Source organism: Corticium candelabrum, chromosome 22, assembly GCF_963422355.1.
Source record: "Corticium candelabrum chromosome 22, ooCorCand1.1, whole genome shotgun sequence".
Taxonomy (NCBI): domain Eukaryota; kingdom Metazoa; phylum Porifera; class Homoscleromorpha; order Homosclerophorida; family Plakinidae; genus Corticium; species Corticium candelabrum.
Window position 1 is genome coordinate 1,441,392 of NC_085106.1, and position 17,118 is coordinate 1,458,509.

A 17,118-nucleotide genomic window follows, 5' to 3' on the forward strand; every position below is an offset into this window, starting at 1 on the left:
GTGGGTCACTGTACAAGCGCCTACTTGAGCCTCAAGCGACCGATTTGCAAAGAACGAATGTGCCACAATGCGAATACAGGAGAGCGAATTGCGACATTGTCGGAAGTCACACCTACTTTCGAAGGTCGTGTTGTATGTTCGGAAATCGCGATTTTCCCGTGTGTTGCTGAATTGCGACCATTTGTGGGTTGGAAGATGTTCGTAATCTGTGAGATTCAGACGTTTCCTGGTGTGTCTCGATTAATTGGTGTTCAAGATGGCGGCCAGCTCGGTGTTCTCACTGCTGAAGGGTTGTTGACGATGAGTGTGCCCCCTAATGCTTTTACACAGCCTGATGAGCCAACGTGTGTATTCAGTGTGAATATGGATATGAGTGTGATGGAGTTTGAAGGAAGGGATGGAGCCTGTGGACCAACTAGTCCGATTGTCGAGTGTCGACCAAGTGGGGCTTGTTTCAGTAAGGACAGTTCTGTTACTATATCTGTCCCTCTGCTTAACTTCGGTACAGCCTTGCAACAGTTTTCTGACAGAGTGCCTGAAGTTTGGGTTAGCGACTCTAGCAACAGTGAGTGGCATCCCCTCCTTGACTCGAATGGACGTACTGTCCATGCTACAATAGAATGCACAAAGAGTGGAGGTTATTTGGCTACTTTCTCTACATTGCATTTCTCAAGATTCATAGTTCTGTTCAGAAATCGAGTTGCTGATGCCTTGGGTATTGTGTCGCTGTATAAGTATAAGATGGCTACTATGAGCAGTCACATCAGCAAGTTGATGGACATGCCAGACAGAGACGGCCAACGATTGTTTTCTATCCGTGTCGATTTTCAAGTTGATGAAGCAGACAACCAAGACAACCATGAATTTCGTCAACTTGCACCTTACTCTTCTCACCTTCGCCTTCCATATGGGGACATTCGTGTAACAATTGACAGTGATGTTATTCAGCCAATTGAGAACGAAGAGTTTGAGCGACATCTTGATTTCTGTGATGGATCTCCTGGGTTTGTTCAGTTTGAATGCCAAGTACCACACACAAATCAGGACATAATCACACCAGAGATGATTATTGCTGCTGTTACTGTGTCTCGATGGAGACGAGGAATATTCAGAAATGATCCTGTTCAACTTCAGAAAGTTAGTCTCATTTGTTTAATACAATTAATTACTACCATGAAATTCATTGAAACATGCCTTGGTGAATAGATTCGATGTAATGAAGAATGGAACAGGTTCAAAAGTAAAGTAAACACAAAGACAATTGCTGGTCAGAAATATTGTTATCATGTAACTATGAGGTATGGAAGTGACTCACTTGTGTGTATTGGGTTAGACATAATAGAGTGTGAAGGTAGTATGAATGCATTCAAGAAGATGTGCAAAAGCCGACTCACTCTACAGAGCATCGACATAGAAACGACACTTGAAGATGATAATGATTTTGTTGCTGCCATTAGCAGGCTTTTTGCAGAACAAGGAGGAACACCAGAACAGTTTTCAAAAGCACTTGCAGAGAATTTACAAAGTGAGAAGATCAACGTTCAGCTGACCAAAGGTAACATAACGTACAAACCATCCAAATGAATACAATATGACCTACCAATGTGTGTAGATGGTGATGTCCTGACTCAGACAGACAGCAGCAGTCCAACTAGCAGCAGTAACAGTTCAACCAACACAGATACTAGTACCAGTACTACCAGTTCAATTGTTCCTAACATTGATGTACACGTCCCAATTGATATTATTCCTGTAGTTGTAGTTCATCCACGTTCGTATGCATCTGAAGTACTGAATACTACAACAACCGGCCCAGTGTCACATTCAGACTTTGGTAGAAGTATGTACACGCCCATACGAGCAGAATCTCGTCACAGAGAATCACAAAGATGTGACAGCAGCAGAAACAGTAGCAGCAGCAGAACCACAACTCGAGGGACAAAGAGGCCCAACAAGCACAGAAACATCCAAGATACGAAATATCGTGGTTCTCCTTCTGGTTCACCATGTCCCAAGCTTCCTGTTCCACAATATCTGAGAAGCAATACTGAAATGACAACTTCTCACGTTAGAAGATATTCACGTGACAAACCAACCACACCAGCAGAAATGCATAACAGTCATCTGATATTACAAGACAAGGCTAAATGTCACTCCAAATGGCAAATACCTCAGAGTGGTCCAGCTTATTCATATCAAATGCACCAAGCTTCTTCACATAAGCCACCTAGAAAACAGCAGACTTCTCCATATTGTCAGGCTCAAACTTGTCAGGCGACAAGTCATCTTGCTTGTGGTCTCCCTCCTATAGAAAACTCTACATGTGCACCTGTTCCTAGATCAGTGGTACATGATGGTAAACAATCTACAGAAGTCAAGTTACCTCGTCTGGGTCCAAACTTGAAAGGCCACTTAACTACAGATGAGACAGTCACTAGCGTTGAGTCACCGCAGCACGAAACAAGAGGCAACAATGCACAAGGCACTGATGAGACTTCACCCGAAGAGATGTATTTTGTAACAGGACACAACGTGATGTGTGGACATGACAACACACAAGTTGTGCACAACATAACACAACAGAAAATCCGAATACAAGTTCATGTTTACGACAGTCAGAGCAAGCCTTCATCATCACACAGCAGGAAGTCAAAAAGCCGATCAGCTAAACGTCATAGACAGCACAGAGATAGCTAGATCACACTCCACAACACACTATTATACCAACATTCATACAACAGACTTTGCTATTTTCTTGTATGATACGTGAATGCTGGGTATTTTTGTATATATTCATGAACTGTATGTTACAGAACTCAAATTGTTGATCGTTTAATGAAAGCCGGATCTTTTATAATATCATTGCTAATGACAGTGCGATTAGCTGTTTCTGTACAAAATGCTCTAAACACAATTTTCAGCATGTGTGATGTGTGAAGTTGTATGATGATTCGATCTAATAAACTAGGCCTATAAGAAGGTACGTATTTTGTTGTTGTATCTCTTTTAATACAATACAATAGGTCTATAAATGTTTCCAAAGAACTATAATATCTTGCATATCAGAGTCCTGTGTACATACTGCACTTTTTATAAACTGAAAATCTGTTGTCAATAAATCTATCTAGGCAGATAAATATATTTGACAACATAAAATCTGTCTGCCTCCCTGTCTGTTTGTCCGTTTTGCTGTTTGTCTGTCTGTCTGTCTGTCTACTATTCACTCCAACTACTAAACTACTTCTATACACACCACTCAGCTCTTTCACTGCACCTTGTGCACAAAGACAGAATTCAACAGATACATGCATTAGATTGCTGCATCTCATTGTGATATCATACACCATAAATTTATTACATAAATTAGATCTGAAACTATAAATGAATCTATCAAGCTTCTTACTATGCAAACACATTTCCAACACACTTTGTATCTAATCTACAAAGCAAACACAATTTGTTGTCTCCGAAATAACTAATTAATTTCATGTCTCTAATGCTGCTGTCTAATACTATATCACCTACCTAACAAAAGCCCATTGACTGTGTCCTACAATGTAATGTTACTACACTTGAGATGTTCTTGCTACTCGTCCAGGCTTTGACAACTTTGGTGGACCAGAATTCGAGACAGAGCTCAACAACGACACAGTCCTTGTTTTTTCCTTAGAATCCGAAGCTCCCCTCTTCACAGGACTGTACTGGGATTGTAATACATGAGATGTTGACCTCTGAGTCTTTACAGGGAGAGGTATGGAAGATGCACCTCCGACATGAACATCAGCAACTGTAACAACTTTGTTTTTTGTCAGATCTTTAGTTTCAGGAAGGTTGTCTAAAAACGCTAAGTGTCCTACTCTTTCTCTGCCTTCTTTTGCTTGGTTTGGTTTGAAACTTGATGGTTGGTTGAACAGACTAACATCACTATTAGCACGAGGTCGATATGGTGGCATTTCAATTCGATGTGGCATGTCTAGTTCTCCAGATGAAGATTTGAGTCGAAATGAACCGCCTCGACGACCTCGATCAAGATTGCGATCTCGCCATGTTGGTGATGAATGCTGCTGTCTACTGCCTCGACTCTGAGAGGATGCCAGTCTCACCATTGGACTGTTGACTACACCACTTCTCCTTTCCCTACTTGATACAGACTCTTGAGGTGAATGTAGACGAGTCTCCCTTGGTTCTGAAGTGAAGCGACTTTCTCTTGCTTCTGGTCTGTTTGATAGATTTGTTTTTTGTTCCAGTGCCGCTAGATGAGACTTTTGTGGTTCTATAGTGAGATGAGCCTCTCTTGATTCTGGAATCATTGATTGATGCACTCTTGACTCTGTTGCTCGATGACTTTCTCTTGGCTCTGATGTGAGACGACCCTCTCTTGTTTCTGAAGTCACAGAATGCTTTGCTCTCACCTCTGGTAATGTCTGATGACTTTCTTTTGGCTCTGTGATTTCATGCTTGCCATCCTGCTCTTCTGGTGATTTTACATCAACTACAACAGCTGAATGTTTCTGCTTCCGTTTCTGTTTGGGAACTTGCTCTTCAGATGCATTAAGTGCTGCCACTGGTTCACAACTAGACTTAGTTGTTTCTTCCTCTTTGATACGATGAGGCAGCTTACTACGACTAATACATTACAAATACACTCCACTATTATATATATATATATATATATATATACCTACCCTACTGGGTACTATTTTTCCTACCTTTTTGGTTTCAGTCGACCAAACAGCCGCCGAGCAAAGTCACCTGCCCAACTTGACGTGCGTTTTATCTCTCTTTCTTCATAAGACTTCTTCTTATCTGGACTTTCACTACCACCTGAACTTGTTTCAGTAAATGGTGGAGATGATGGATTACTCGTTTTTGTGCTCTTCACTTCCTCTTCAGAAGAAGAATATTTTTGTCGTTCTTTGGATGGAGATATTACAAAAGGATTTTCACTCAATTCATCTCGACTTTGAGTTGGCCTGTACTTCTCCTTTGCAGGTTTAGGTGCCACAATTGGCTTACCATCATGTAAGTCCTGACGTCCCTCATGCACGCTGGACAGTTTTCTCACATGAATAGGTGAGGGTGTCTACAATAGTTGATATCAGTTAATTAAATAATAAATATAATTATGGCAACACACACACAAAAACACAAACACACACACACACACAAACAAACACAAACACACACACACACAAACAAAAAACACACACACACTTCTCCATTTCATCATACCTTCCGTTGTTTCCTTGGAGATTGTGGAACACGAGAAGGTTCCTTTCCAATTTGGTGTTTAAGATCATGAAGAAGCTGATGACCTTCACTGTATCCGACTAAACTTTTAACAAATTGCTGAAGTTCTACACAATAACAATCCATAATCTCTCAATAAACATTCAAGTCTCACACACTAATGTCCACACCTGCTGATTCTAATGGACACTCAGGAAGAATTGCTTTATAAATGATAGCCAACAGAACAGACGAAGACATCACATGATGACCTGCAACAATTCTAGATGATCGGCCATTTCTCAGCACAACATCTTGCACACACGGAGCAATGCCAAAATTCCAGAGATCAGTAAACCACTGCATAATAGCTTTGCCATCGCTCTTCTCCACTGGACATGACGCGAATAGTTTCATACCTAGCACAACAAGACGACAGATAAATCATACAAATCTGCATCCAAATGCGATTGCACTTGTTTTCTCTGATTACAATAATGTAGCAAAAATGCGAACAATGCTGAAATTAAAACTGCTTTGCCACATCCAGTGAGACGTAGGCTTGTGTTATGCAAAAAGCTGAGTGCACATGTAATGCACACAGCACAGCAAGCATGAAAGAGCAACAATATATACATATCTTGCTGTTGTATACTACAATTTGTGTATATAATAGTTGATATCAATGAAATAAATAGACTTATGACAACACACATGCACACGCAAACGCAGACAGACACAGACACACATGCACATGCCACGCACATGCATATACATGCACACACACACAATAACAACAACAACAACAACAATCATGTGTGTCACTCCAATGTTCCCTGGCAACACTAATTACCCAATAGAAGCTCTGGAAGCTCCAGTAGAGCAGCGCATGTGTTTACTCTATGCCACACTCTCCACACCCACTCAGTCAACCGAAACAATTCATCTCGACTACACAATACAAACATACAGAAATCAAATCATATGAAGATCAAACAGATATACCTTGATGGCAGTCTTCCGAGACCTACAGCGAGTACTTTCTGTCTCAAGTCTCTCTGTAATAAATTTTTGACTGGATCCACATCGAAACGGCAAGCAATCCATTTAAAGTACGAATGAATGCTCACATCCATTTCTGTTGACCTGAAGTAAGCAATGCAAAGTCACCAACACGAGATTAAATACACATGTATGTATGTCGCCTGTCCATCTGTCTGTCTGTCTGTCCATTAGTTAACGACTTTGTTGTTTGCAAGGACTGATTCGTATCTAAAAAATTCTAGCATATACACAAGTAGAATCTGTATGAGAATAAATGATCTGTCTGTCTGTTTGCCTGTCTGTCTGTCATCAATGCTTAAAGATGCATGCTCACGATTCACCGCGCACGCACAGACACACCCACGTAAACTTGAAAACGAGCCATGATTTCAAGTTGTGTCATAACAAAGCAGAGCAAGTGAACATCTTAGGGTGCACAACGTTCTATGACATACAGTCTTTATTCCTAGTGCAAAGAAATGTGAATTGCGTTCTTGTCCGCCACGGCAGTTTCACTACTCGTATTTGACATTTCGGGAAAGCTAACGACAAGTGTGTTAGGTTCTTTATTTACACATTTACCATTTACCATCTTGAAATAGCTTGCTGCTGAATGACAAACGCTTTATCAATCGTTTTCTCGTTGCACGTGACCCGGAAATGGGTGGAAACCAGAGCATATCTCGTGATGGCATCTGAAACTCAGAGAGTAAAAGTAGCCACGGAGAGGTGCCGGATGCCGCCGACAATGCGAATCGTGCATCTATCGTGCATGATAGCTACTAGCCTCGAAGTTCCAGACCCATTTTCGGGTCACATGCAACAAAAAAAAGATCGAGAAATCGCGTTGTCGTTCAACAGCAAGCTATCTCAAGCTGGTAAATGGTAAATGTGTGGATAAAGGCATGATTTCAAGTTTGCATGGGTGTGACTGCACATGTGCGTGAATTCGTTAGCAGACACCTTTAATAAAAAACATGAAAAGTGACTGTCTGTCAGAGTTAACAACAGGACAGCAGATTAAACTAAGAAACAAATATAAAGATGGTAACAATGGATACAAGAGTTTGACTTGGCAACTGAAACTAAAGAGTTAGACGTATTTGTCGCCCACCATTGACAACTCAACTTGTGTGTGTGTGTGTGTGTGTGTGTGTGTGTGTGTGTGTGTGTGTGTGTGCACGCGCACACGTGCGTGTGTGTGTGCATGCATGTATGTATGTATCCACCTATGTATGCATAAACCCGGCTCACTTACCCATGCTTGTCCATCGTAGCAATAAAATACGCCGACTGCTTGAGATAATATCGTCCTTCATGGTACATCTCCATCTTTCCATGCTCTCCAGTCTGACACACGGCACCAAGCCACAAACTATTCTTCGGTCCTCGATAGTTCAGCGCCGTCAGAACCTCCGCAAAAACATCACACACAGACACTCTCTCCAGATTATCCAGGATCACAATCGACGGAGCTTTCCTTGCACTAACGCTCAACTCTCCACCTGTCTGTTTCTCTGCTGAAACAAGAAACCCTAAAAACAGAGTTAACGGTTGATAATTAGAGATTTGAGAAACGTAGTAATGTGTGAAGGCTGATTCACACTAAGCACGTAACGTAACGTAAGATGTTGAGCTAGATTCAACTTTCTCGGTTGGCGTAAGCAATTATCTAATCATGGAGCAGTGCGTGGGTGTCTTTCCTGAGCATGAACATTTCACTGCTGCAAGACGGATACCGACGACTGACCTGTACGCGAGTATCTGTGTTTGTACAACAACATCAAAACGGCAGATTTCAAGAGCACTTCAGGGTTGCAAGTGGTCGTCAATTTGGGAGCCAAATTTGGGTGTTGCTGCCCTGAACTAGTCTCGCGTAGCCACACCCTTCCCACCTACATTCTTCTGGCCTACATCTCGCCGGAAGGATGGATGTAAGCAGGAAAGGTCTGGCTACGCAAGACTTGCCCTGAACCTGGAGCCAAAGCCCTTGGACACCCACAGGCTTGTTGCGCACTATTAGTATAGACAAGGTCAGCTCTGCTCACAACTGGCATGCTGTATACACGTGCTGCAACGATACTGTACCCTCAGCCGTCATCTTCCGTGTAGCCTAAATAAACAGATCATTGATAGCATAATTCTCCTACTGGCAGGATCCAGAGTCCAGACTCTGACATGCATATGGCATTGACAGAGACTGGACTCCAGCACAGGGACACACTAAATTTCTATTTTCACTGTTAACTTGGAGCCTTCTGGAGCCAAAGGATTCGTGTCTGGAGCCAAGTTTGGCTCGGTTGCCCTGGTAACAACACCCCTGACTTTGTTCATTAAAAGAGAATGCTTGGAAAGCAATTGCCGCAGCCTTGGAAAGGACAGACCAGTGTTTCTCAAACTGGACAGCACACATAGACAACCATTGAAAATTTACTTTTCTTTGCAGTTGACTCTCTGTGGCGGATGTGACGTACGCGTGATGTCACGTGAGGAGCACAATGTGAATGCTATTTAAATGGCATGTTACGTTAGGTTACCTTACCTTACCATACGTTACCTTACATTACCTTACGTTACCTTACGTTACGTTACGTGCTTAGTGTGAATCAGACGTGACCAACAACCTTTGGTGTGCATCAGGTAAAGAAGATTCGAGCGAGTAAATCCACTGTTTAGTGCCACGTGTGTTATTTCACCTTCTGGACTTCCACTGTGACTCAGTTTTTCCTACAACAGTTTGCATGTCGTTTGTGTAAACATGGTGACATGCACACTAACATAACGAACCTTCAATGCCGTGGCAAGCTGCTGTGCAAGGTAACTCTTTCCTGTGCCAGCAGGACCACACAACACAACTGCCTTGCTGTCTTCCAACTGAATGCAATAAGAATGTTAGTTAATTGATGGATAAAAGATGTTGTTGGGATACCAGATGGAGGTATGTGTCCAGGCTCTTGATTGGGATTAGGAGATTGGATGCTAGTTGGTCCAGCTGTCCATCATGCAGCATGTCTAGGACAGAACATAGACATAAAAATGCAGCAATTCAAAACACATGTATGTGCATGCATGCACACACACACACACACACACACACACACACACGCACAAGTGCACACACACAGACATGCACACACACACACACACACGCACACATACTCACACATACACACATGCACACACACAAGCAAACATACACACACACACACACACACACACACACACACACACACACACACACACACACATGCAGACATACACACACATGCACACGTGCTTGCACACACACATGCACACGTGCTTGCACACACACATGCAGACTCACACACATGCACACACACGCAAGCACACATACACACACGTACACACATGTGCATGCACACACACACACACACACACACACACACACACACACACACACACACAGGCACTCCACCTTTCAGATGCACAGTCAGTTGCAACGACGACTCTCTAAATGCAACAAACGGCGGCAAAACTCCAAGAACGTCTTCCTGAGCACCACCACTACTAGACGCTAACGGTGCATCACCAATCGTCCACATTAATTCTCCCGCCTCACAAAGCTTCACCGAATCCAAACCAAGCTTAAACTCTTCATCACTCTGCCCTCCTGACGTCATGACTCCCACATCATCAGTAATGCCCACAGCCGGTTGACTAACAGGCACGTGAGTCAAGACACTGTCCGTCTTGTGTCGTGTCAAGTGAGGTGAATGATGGAGGAGTTTTCTCATGCCGCTGTCAACATCATCCAGCATGATGTTCGGCAAAAATTTTGGCATCTCAACGGCAAGATCCGGAATGACCCGCTTGCCGCTCATAAACTGAGAATACTCGACAAGAACCGACACCACCGACTGATCAATATCAGCCCACTCGTTGTACGGATGCACGCGAATGACGCCGATGGGCGATTCGTGTTTACCCGTCAAGTGGACCGTCAGACAATGAGAATCTGCTGTAACAGCGACGTAAACGACGTTGCATTGTGTGCAAATTGTGACTTGTTTACCTCTCATTTTTAGAATGTCTTTGCATTCGTTGGATGCGGCCATGTCTAGCGCCGTACGTCCCCAGTTATCTTGCACGTTCACAGACACCTCTGTACATCCCAGCAACAATGAAAGGCAACCCTTTACAGAAACCCATTAAATCAATGTATGAAAAGCATGTGTGATCGTATACTTTATGGTCTGATCGAGCTGCCAAGTGAAGTGCTGTCCATCCGTCTCGATCCGTATGGTTGACTAGCTCACTCGTTTGTCCTTGGTAGTGTGCGGCATTCAGTAGGTGTTGGAGACACTGACGAAAGCCGCCTGATGCAGCGAGATGTAAGGGTGTTCGACCAGCCTAAGTAAGAAGGAAACAAACATCACTGTCTGTCAATATGTCTACTCTGTCTGTTTGTCTGTCTGTCTATTTGTCTGTCCATTTATGCGTCTGTCTGTCTGTCTATGTGTCTGTCTGTCTGTCTGTCTATGCATCTTTCTGTCTGTCTGTCTGTGCATCTGTCTGTCTGTCTGTCTATTTGTCTGTCCATTTGTTTGTCTGTCTGTCTGTCTGTCTGGCCATTTGTTTGTTTGTTGTTTGCCTGTCTTTCCATTTGTTGTCTGTCTCTGTCTGTCCATTTGTTTGTCTGTCTGTCTGTCTGTCTGTCCATTTGTCCGCCTGTCTATCTGTCTGTCCATTTGTTTGTTTGTCTGTCTGTCTGTCCATTTGTCTGCCTGTTCATTTGTCTGCCTGTCTATCTGTCTGTCTATTTGTCTGTCTGTCTGTCCATTTGTTTGTCTGTCTATCTGTCTGTTTGCCTGTCCATTTGTTTGTCCGTCTGTCCATCTGTCTGTTTGTATGTCTGTCCATCTACTTATCTGCTTGTCAACCTGTTTATCTAACCTTTGTAACTGCCTGCACATAAGCTCCATGCTGTAACAGCAACTGCACACATTCGTCACTCCCCTTTCCCGCCGCATAACAAAGACTCGTGTATCCCTGCTTGTCAACAGCATTCACATCAACCTTATGCTCAAGCAGAATCTCAACACAACTAAAACAACCAACACAAAACAACTCACACAAACTACCTTAATCAGCACAACACAACACCCAACCTCTTATAACCATTTGTGGCTGCCAGGTGTAGAGGCATAATCTTGTCTTTCGGTCTCACGGCATTCGGATTGCCACCATCCTCCAAAAGCACTTGCAAACACCCTGAACACAACAAAACAACAAATAGAAATACAAAACATGAAAACATACGAATAACATCTCACCGCTGTTTCCAGTCTCACATGCAGCATGCAATGCAGTCGTTCCGTCTGTCTCTGCTGTGTGTGCAGCAGATGACACGGACGTGCTATCAGCTCTCTCAAGATGACTAGTCAAAGTCTCTAAATCTCCGGATGCAGCCGCTTGAACAAGCTGTTGCACATAGCCGTCAATGACACTCTTTGCTGTAAACACAAAATATAACAGGATGATTGGCAAGCATGAAGAAGTAATACATACCATGCTTCTATACACATGTGTATAGAAACATGGCTGTTTCTATGCCTGGTGTGTGTGTGTGTGTGTGTGTGTGTGTGTGTGTGTGTGTGTGTGTGTGTGTGTGTGTGTGTGTCTGTGTGTGTGTGTGTCTGTGTGTGTGTGTGTGTGTGTCTGTGTGTATACAGTATGTATGTGGCATCTGTGGCTCAATTGGTTATAGAATGCATTTGGTAAATGGAAACATACGGGACCTTTGTGTCAGAAGTTCAAGTAGAAGATGGGCACAGACATAATTCCCTTAAGCAAGGAACTCACATGCAACTGCCTCTCTCTATGGAGTGTCATCTCTGTCAAAACAACTACACCATAGTGACTGATGGTTATAGCATAGCAAGTGTACAGTGACATAGTGACTGTTGGTTCATGACCTACATCGTAGCAAGTGTATAGCGACCATTAACCTGGGCCCTACAAGTTCTTGTAACAGAAAAATGTGTGTATATGTACGTATGACGAGAGAGTGGATCTCGCCTAGCACACACCTTATCCACTTAAATCTATTCAACGTGCAGGTTTTCCGCAGTGTCTGTGGATAGAAGTTCTACCTCCTTAAAAGTCAACTCCATTGGGTTGATCATGCGATTAGAATGTCAAATTCAAGAATCCCTAAACAGCTTTGTATGGACAACTTAGAGGAGGAACGAGACATAAGGCGATCCAAAATTGAGATTCAAAGACTCTCTTAAAGACAATTTAAAGAGATGCTCTATTGACCCTCATAATTTTCAGAAACTTGCCACAGATAGAGCCATGTGGAGACGTTGCTGCAATGTGTCACTAAAAACAGTTTGAACATGAACGAATTAGTGCTGCGCAAGTCAAGAGAAACACCGTCAAGACAATATACAGTGTCCGGCTCACTACACCACTAGTTCTCTTGTTTGTTTGTCCAACATGTCAGCTACAATGTCGATCTAAGGCTAAAGAACACTGCTAGATAGTCTTCCCTGCAGTGGTGGACATGCCATCATGTATGTATGTATGTATGTATGTATGTATGTATGTGGCTTAATTGGTTAGAGTGTGCAGCTGGAGATAGGCAACATCTGGGACCTTTGGGTCAGAGTTCAAGTGCGGGAGGGCCACATACATAAGTTCCCTTGGGCAAGGAACTAACATACAATTGCCTCTCTCTCTGGAGTGTCAGCTCTGTCAGTACAACAAGTATACAAGTACGAAGTACATAGTGGACATAGAGTCACTTTCTGATAGTGTTAGATTATAACGTACCGTAGCAAGTACTTTGTGATTGCAGTATCTAACCTGGGCCTTATGGGCTCTTGCAAACAAAAAAATGTATGTATGTACATGTATGTATGTGTGTATGTATGTATGTATGTACATGTATGTATGTACATGTATGTATGTATATGTATGTATATGTCTGTATACGTCTGCTACTGGGCATGTCCACAGGTGGCAGACAGTGGAATGACATGCAAATATGGAGGTTAGCTGCAGCCTGTCGACTAAGCAGTCGTGGACAAACAGCGGTGGTAACAACAGGGAGGAGTGATGCAGCAGGTGGCACTAGTGGCACTGCTGTTTCATGCAAATGCTTCAGATTCCCAAAGACAGCACCATGACATGGCAAATTCAGGTCACAATAAAAGCTTGTGCCGCCCTGATCATAACGTTAGTCCTAAAGCTTTGAGTTTGTTCTGTTCTCTGATGCGGATGAGACCATGGTTCATGTTTAACGGTTCAGAGAACTCTTTGAGTATTGGTGATATTCTCCAATGGCAGTTGCAAGGGACTCACATAGGTGCTCCTGGCAAATCACCTGCATCCTGACGTATGGGTTCGCTCGTTGCAATTTCTTGCCCCAGTGAATCTTTCATATGTTAAGACGAGAGAGTGGATCTGACCCAGCACACACCTTATCCACTTAATCTATTCAATGTGCAGGTTTTCTGCAGTGTGCATAAAGGACACTGTTAGATAGTCTTCACCGCAGCGGTAGACATGCCATCATGTATATGTATGTATGTATGAATGCATGTATGTATGTATGAATGCATGTATGTATGTATGAGAATGAACCGAAAACAACAAGGACACAAACTAGGTGGGATGAATGTGTGCCATGGGCATGTTTTTGCGCTACAGGCCGACCCTCAGGGCTAAACCAAGTGACTACCCACACATAGCAACCACCCTACACAACAAGCCCATTCCACATAATCGCTGTAGGTCATGGTATCACAGCCCTCATGCTTGCGGTTACACCAAAATAGAGAATTACTGCATAGACTACTAACCCACCATTCTGCTGGCTTGATTTCTCTTCGAGAGACTTCAACGCAATCTCGAGCTCCGTACACCTTTCCTCTGTCCTTCTCAACTGCGTCTCCAAGTCTTCTTTCCAACGCACATCACTGGGTGCCATCTGGGGTGACGACTGGTTCGATTTCTCAGTTTCTTGTTTGAGTCTTTCTGCCACCAACATGTTCATCAACTCGGTGTTCCTTTGCTGTTCGTCCTTCAGTTTAGTGTTAAGCTGTTGTAATTCTTTAGTCATCTGATTCAATTCCCAGTCTTTCTCTAATCGAACTTCCTGTAGTTCTCGTGAGAGTTGAGTTTTCTCTCGCTCCAAACGTTGAACCTTTACTTTCTCGTATTCCAGCTGACAACCAGACATCATACTTTAAATATGCATACATACATATATGCGTGTGCATGCGTGTGTGTGTGTGTGTGTGTGTGTGTGTGTGCACAGGCGTGTGTGTGTGTGCGTGCATGTGTGTGTGTGTGTGTGTGTGTGTGTGTGTGTGTGTGTGTGTGTGTGTGTGTGTATGTCAATGTGTGTGCGTGTGTGTGTGTGTGTGTGTATATATATATAAATAAATGACTACCGTACAACCATAACTTATTACCTCTGCTCTCAGCTTTGCTACTTCATCTTGTGTTCGGAACTTGAAATGCTGCTGCCAAAAATCAGACGACAGTAAGCACAGAAAGCTACTGTAAATCAATAAATGTTCAACAGTAACTGACACATTGCCTGTCACACAACATCTGTCATGCAAACTTCGTAGCACTAAAACAGCAATAAGACCGTCCTCACAATTAGGGTTGATTCCAGGAATTGAAATTTCCTAGACCTCAAAAGGGACCCTTTACTTAGAAGCGTTTCCTTAATTGTCAAGCCAAAATGTCAGTTTGCATTCGGTGTGGAAAGCAATCTTCATGCATGGTTTTGAGGCGATTGGCCTAGTAGTCTCGGCGTGATTGATGTTACACACAAACAGACAGACAGACAGACAGATAGACAGACAGAGACAGACAGACAGATAGACAGACAGATAAACAGACAGACAGACAGACAAGTTAGTCATCGTGATCAAGACAATTGAAATGTACAGTCTAGGTATGCACTCAGTTCCGTTGTAACGACAGTGGTATGGTATTTACTGACATAGAAATTGATATCAGCAAACATTGACTATCAACAGTGTTAGATGCAGCACAGTGTAGTAAAGGATTGATTGTAGTATGGGACGTGTGAGTAGTTGACTGTAGGTGGCATTCAACTCCTGAAGGTGTTTCTTGGTTGTCAAGTACACACAGTCCCTAGCTACAATACAAAAGGATGGGGTGACAGAAGTTCAGGATCGTTTTCTCACTTGCACGAATCATTCTTAGACTCATCTGTAGTCGGACACGGAAACGATTTTTTAAAGTAGGTCCTATCATGAAACGTGGTCGTGGGGAGGAGAAATTTGAGATTTGTGCACACACACACACACACACACACACACACACACACACACACACACACACATATATATATATATATATATATATATATATATATATATATATACATACATACATACATACATATATATATATATATCGAAAGCTCGATGGAGACCATATAGGACCACGCCCATTTCTGTTGTGTGACCCGGATTAGAAGCCTCGCTACGCTCGGCAATTAATCATACATTACTATCTATACACATTCATCACACATTATCCAATCTGTGCATATGCCCCACACTCTTACCTTCGCACCATCCGGGTAATCAACAGGTGTTGACGTCCCGCTGTGTCCATTTCCTTCCGGCGCGAGCCTCTCCTCAGACTTGGGCACCGTCAGTGGGCTGATCACTCTAAAACCCCGATACTTCGTCATAGGATACGCCATCCCCACACACCTGTAACCGAACGGAATGCTAACGAGTTGCTAAATGTGACAAAAAGGCGTGGACCAGCAGCAGCTCCCGCACCCACGCGCTTACTATCACTCAAAATCGCCTCGAATACAGCTGTTGCGACCACCAGAGGCTGTCGATTTCGAGTGTACATACGGCTATTGTCTCGATCTTTCTGTTTGAGTTATTTCGGGCGCGTTGCGTGCTTTGGTAGGCGCGCTGGAGGGGTAAACAAACGAAACGTCATCAGACCGGATGTGAATGACACCAAATGACAACACTGTTGTACTTGATGGCGACGGCACGTCGGCGCGTTTCGCTGCTCTGTTTGGTGGTTGGAACGTCGAAACGTTGGCGGATAACGCGGGACGCGTAGGAAAACGCGAGAAACGATCGACTCGCCGAACGACGTCCGAATACGGAGAAACCGATAGTGTATGGAGGGGTGATTTGGAGGGGACTTACCTGGTGGGTGTAAATCGACGATTTTCGATGTCTACGATGGACCTTTGTTGCCTCGTTCAGCGGATCATAGTGTACATCCGGGAAGGTGGCCTCGGAATACCGTCGCATTGGGTCAATGACTGCTGACCGCGTGTGCGTAACGGCTATTTGTACGTGCGGCTCTCATCTTGTCACGCCTTTCTATCAATTATTCAAAAATAATCCACACAGGAAGTTATACACAGCAGCTTGGCCTGGACACACGCGCTATACTTCGCGCAGTCCCGGATAAAAATATATTTGCTTGCATCCCCGGATAACAATATATGTTTGTTAATATTAATTAAAGATTAAAAGTCTGTATGCAAATTAGTCTCTTGCACAGCCCTCGTCGCACACGCACAGAAGAAAGAGCAATGCAAAGACACTAAAAATAGGATCTATATTCGTGCAACGTGCGCTAGGATACCATGGTTCCGTATCTATCCCGTAGACTTAGAGACCACTTGAGCTTGAGTAAACTACCTCTGAATCATGTCTAACGAAAGCTGTTGCATACATGTATAAACAGGTTTAATTAACGCTAATGAAAACGCTCTAAATCTTAGACATGCCTAGAAAGACGTACTGGCCCTAGTGAAGACATGTGCACCCTAAGTATATGTTGCGCGCT

The 17,118-nt window shown here is 43.3% G+C and overlaps 2 protein-coding genes across 3 annotated transcripts in view; one reads left to right on the forward strand and one right to left on the reverse strand.

Moving 5' to 3' along the window:
• Positions 1–1,608, forward strand: part of LOC134197658 (uncharacterized) — a 1,830-nt gene extending 222 nt beyond the window's left edge. Inside the window, exons 1-3 of the mRNA XM_062667004.1 lie at positions 1–1,137; positions 1,207–1,267; positions 1,334–1,608. The exon at positions 1–1,137 is cut by the window's left edge and continues 222 nt beyond it. Coding sequence (XP_062522988.1) covers positions 1–1,137; positions 1,207–1,267; positions 1,334–1,584 — 1,449 coding nt within the window. The 3' untranslated portion in view covers positions 1,585–1,608. The remainder of the gene's footprint in view (positions 1,138–1,206; positions 1,268–1,333) is intronic.
• Positions 1,609–3,328: 1,720 nt separating this feature from the next.
• On the reverse strand, positions 3,329–16,555 carry LOC134197105 (cortactin-binding protein 2-like). 2 transcript variants are annotated; one of them, XM_062666356.1, is made up of 20 exons: positions 16,467–16,555; positions 15,854–16,004; positions 14,718–14,768; positions 14,107–14,467; positions 11,568–11,747; positions 11,403–11,505; positions 11,188–11,338; positions 10,480–10,644; positions 10,307–10,427; positions 9,710–10,249; positions 9,203–9,285; positions 9,061–9,147; positions 8,898–9,000; positions 7,532–7,808; positions 6,235–6,375; positions 6,083–6,180; positions 5,421–5,648; positions 5,233–5,357; positions 4,710–5,083; positions 3,329–4,626 (listed from the first exon to the last, which is right to left on the reverse strand). In XM_062666356.1, the coding sequence occupies exons 2-20, from the start codon at positions 15,992–15,994 to the stop codon at positions 3,567–3,569; spliced, it is 4,389 nt and encodes a 1,462-aa protein (XP_062522340.1). In that variant the 5' UTR covers positions 15,995–16,004; positions 16,467–16,555; the 3' UTR covers positions 3,329–3,566. The 2 variants fall into 2 exon arrangements, with proteins under 2 accessions (XP_062522340.1, XP_062522339.1); XM_062666355.1 differs by having other exon boundaries at positions 9,710–10,252.
• Positions 16,556–17,118: the final 563 nt, after the last annotated feature.

Bases quoted from the DNA above. Each gene is read 5' to 3' on its own strand.
- LOC134197105 (XM_062666355.1), bottom strand. From the start codon at position 15,994: ATGGCGTATCCTATGACGAAGTATCGGGGTTTTAGAGTGATCAGCCCA. The intron at 10,645-11,187 runs GTTAGATAAACA...CTTCTTACTTAG, and splicing joins ATGTGCAGGCAGTTACAAAG to GCTGGTCGAACACCCTTACA. The intron at 5,649-6,082 runs GTAATTAGTGTT...TTGTTGTGCTAG, and splicing joins GCTTCCAGAGCTTCTATTGG to GTATGAAACTATTCGCGTCA.